General features: G+C 38.0%; 1 protein-coding gene across 1 annotated transcript; it reads left to right on the plus strand.

The window, feature by feature from the left end:
- LOC109846085 (protein FAR1-RELATED SEQUENCE 5-like) lies at positions 693 to 2,957 on the plus strand. The gene is made up of 3 exons (XM_020415308.1): positions 693 to 1,013; positions 1,182 to 1,702; positions 1,844 to 2,957. Exons 1-3 carry the CDS (start codon positions 693 to 695, stop codon positions 2,955 to 2,957), a joined length of 1,956 nt encoding a protein of 651 aa, XP_020270897.1.

Consider the following 3,221-nt stretch of genomic DNA (forward strand, 5'->3'; position numbering starts at 1 on the left):
TCCTCCCTCTCTCTCGTCGGCGCCCCTGAGAGAACCAAATCAACAGTCGGACCCCGAGATCCCTCCCTCCCTTCCTCCTCTGCCAACGTCACCCCCCCAAATCCGAGCCCCAAAACCCCCAACTCCGATCAACAGCGAAACCCCCAAATCCGAGCCCCAAAATCGGAGCTCCCCCAAAATCGACGCCGACTACGCTGTTGATTTCAAATCCTCGACAAAACCCCCAAATCCGAGGAGTACCCAACTCCGCCGCCGACTGCTAGTCTCCCTCGACTACCCCAACTACGCTGCGGAAAACCTAATTTCTCCCCCCTCTCTTGACCAACTCCGCGACTCACCCCCTCCAGCTCTCGATCAACGAAGGTGCGTTCATCAACCAACTCCTCGATGAAACCCTAATTTCTTATTTTCAGTTTACAAAATTTTCAGTTTACAAAATTTTCAGTTCATCAACCAACAATTATCTGAATCATGTTTAACAGTGAATTAGTATTTCATATAATGTGTGATCACAGTGCTTGTGAAATTTTCTGGGTTTGGAATGTTGAAGGCTGACTAGAATAATTTAACTGAAGCTTAAAATTATTCTGATTTTTAGATTTTCAAAAACAAGCAGTTGTTGTTTGGTTCGAATTATTGAAATTTGATATACAGTGCATTTTTTATAGGTCAATTAAACTTTTTTATGAGAAATGGAAAACTTGGACACTGAAGCACATGAATTAAACTTGGATGACGATAGTTCGATCTATACTCCTCAAGTATCAGATGAGTTGAGGCCAAAAAAAGGACAAGAATTTAACACAATAGATGATGTTGTAACATTCTACAATGCTTATGCTAAAGCAGCTGGGTTTAGTGTAAGGGCTTGGACTACTCAGAAAGAGCCGGGAAGTGGTGAAATAAGAAAGAAGGAGTATGTTTGTTTTAAACAAGGAAAATCTCCAAGAATCGCGGATGTTGGAAATAAAAGACGTCGAGGAAGCGTAGCTGAAGATTGTCATGCCAAAATTGTAGTTTTAAAATCGATCTTCGGAAAATAAATTTTTACTATTTTTAAAGAGGAGCACAGCCATCCGCTATCAACCCCATCAAAGGTTCATCTTTTAAGGTCCCACCGTAACGTTTCAGCCGCAACAAAGTCTTTAACTAAACAGTTATCAATGGTGAATATACCTCAGCATCAACAATTCAGTTTTCTTGGAGTACAATCTGGAGGTATAGAAAATATTGGGTGCACTCAAAGAGATTTGTATAATCATGAAAGGGATATACGGGCTGATTTGAAGGGGCATAATGGTCAAATGTTTTATGAGTATTTAAAACTGGAACAAGGAAAGAATCCCGTATTTACTTTTCATATTGAGGCTGATGAGGAACAAAAGATTACTCGTTGTTTTTGGTCCGATGCAAGTTCAAGGCGGGCCTACAATTTCTTTGGTGATGTTGTAATCTTTGATACTACTTATAACACTAATCGTTATGGCCTGATATTTGCACCAATAATGGGGGTTAACAATCATGGTCAAACAGTTATTTTTGCTTGTGGATTTTTGAATCATGAGAGTGTTGATGATTTTGTATGGTTATTTAATAAATTTTTGGAAAGTATGCCTCGTGGTGCCCCGAAGATGATTATTATTGATCAAGACCCAGCTATGACAAAGGCATTCCCTCATGTTCTTCCAAATACTTTTCACAGGTATTATAGTTTGTATAGATTATTAAAAATATTTATATACATAGCCTTTCTTTTTAACACTTTATTTAATTCTTTTGACATGTATTGTAGTTGGCATATATTAATGAAGTAATCTGAGAAAATTGATGCTGTGAAGTATAGTATTTATAAAAGTGAGTTCTCGGCTTGCATTTGGAAATCAGAGACTCCTGAAGAATTTGATTTACAATGGGAAAGTCTGATTAAGAAAAGTGGGTTAGAAGGAAACAAGTGGTTGCAAGACCAATTTGAACTTCGGTCAAGATGGATTCCTGCATATGTTAATCATATTTTCTCAGCAGACATGTCAAGTAGCCAACGAGCAGAAAGTGGACATGCATTCTTCAAGAAATTTGTTTCGAAGAATAATTCATTGGTGGATTTTATGATACAGTTTGGCAGGGGACTAGTGCGCCAACGTCACGAGGAGTTAATGGCCGATCACAAAGACGTGATTGAGAAACCTAAACTTAGAATAAATCATGACTTTTTGGAGAAAATGGTTGATATTTACACTAATGAGATGTATTACAAGTTTGAGGCTGAAGTGTGTGACAGTTTTAACTACAAGTTGCAGTTTGTTAGGGAAACCGACAATCGTCGTGTGTATCAAATTCAAAGAAAGAAGCTTGCAACAAGCAAAGTCCGCGAAATCGTTTACGACAAGCAGTTGGATTTGGTTTCTTGTAGTTGTAAAAAGTTTGAAAGCGCCGGAATCGTATGTACTCACATTATCTCTTATTTGATGAAATTTGATGCTGAAATATTGCCCGATAAATACATCTTATTGAGGTGGACTAAGTCTGCAAAATCGGGGACAGTTCATGATGATAATGGCATGCAGATAACCCTTGATAATCATTATCTTTTAACGCGGAGTCAATTTATCCAATCATCTTTGGATTTAGTTGACAAGTCCCTTGAGCAAATCGACCAATTTCTTAGTAGCCACATGGTTAGTGGCCGCACGGTTGCAAAGAGCTTCACCGAGAAAAGTAATCAGATGAGTTGTAATTTAATGGATGATGGTACTAGTGTGCAGGATTCTTGTACTTTTCAAAATAGTTTCAATGAACCCGATCAAGTGCGAGCAAAAGGATGCGGCAAAAGGTTGAAGGGAGGAAAAGAGAAAGCAATGGCTAGAGCAAAAAATAAAAAAGATAGACGTTGTCACGGGTGTGGTAAAGTAGGCCAATCACATGATAAGCGAAATTGTCCGGCACTCACAAATTCGTAAGTAATAATTCTTTTATTATTTATGTTGTCTTATTTTTCACATTCTAGTATCCTTCTTGATGTATATATGTATGGATATTTTAATATAATGTAGGTTTTCTACAAGCGGTGATACAAATTTGCAAGAGGGTAATGAGTCATCAAGTGAAGATGTGGATCTTTTTGAAGATTAAGAGGGTAATGGTTCTGTCTTATTTTCATCGTCAAGCCTCTGCCAGATTGTTCCTTAATGTTCTTGCATTGTTGTACTTCTCATCTTTGAATA

The sequence above is a fragment of the Asparagus officinalis genome, chromosome 6 (assembly GCF_001876935.1).
Source record: "Asparagus officinalis chromosome 6, Aspof.V1, whole genome shotgun sequence".
Taxonomy (NCBI): Eukaryota; Viridiplantae; Streptophyta; class Magnoliopsida; order Asparagales; family Asparagaceae; genus Asparagus; species Asparagus officinalis.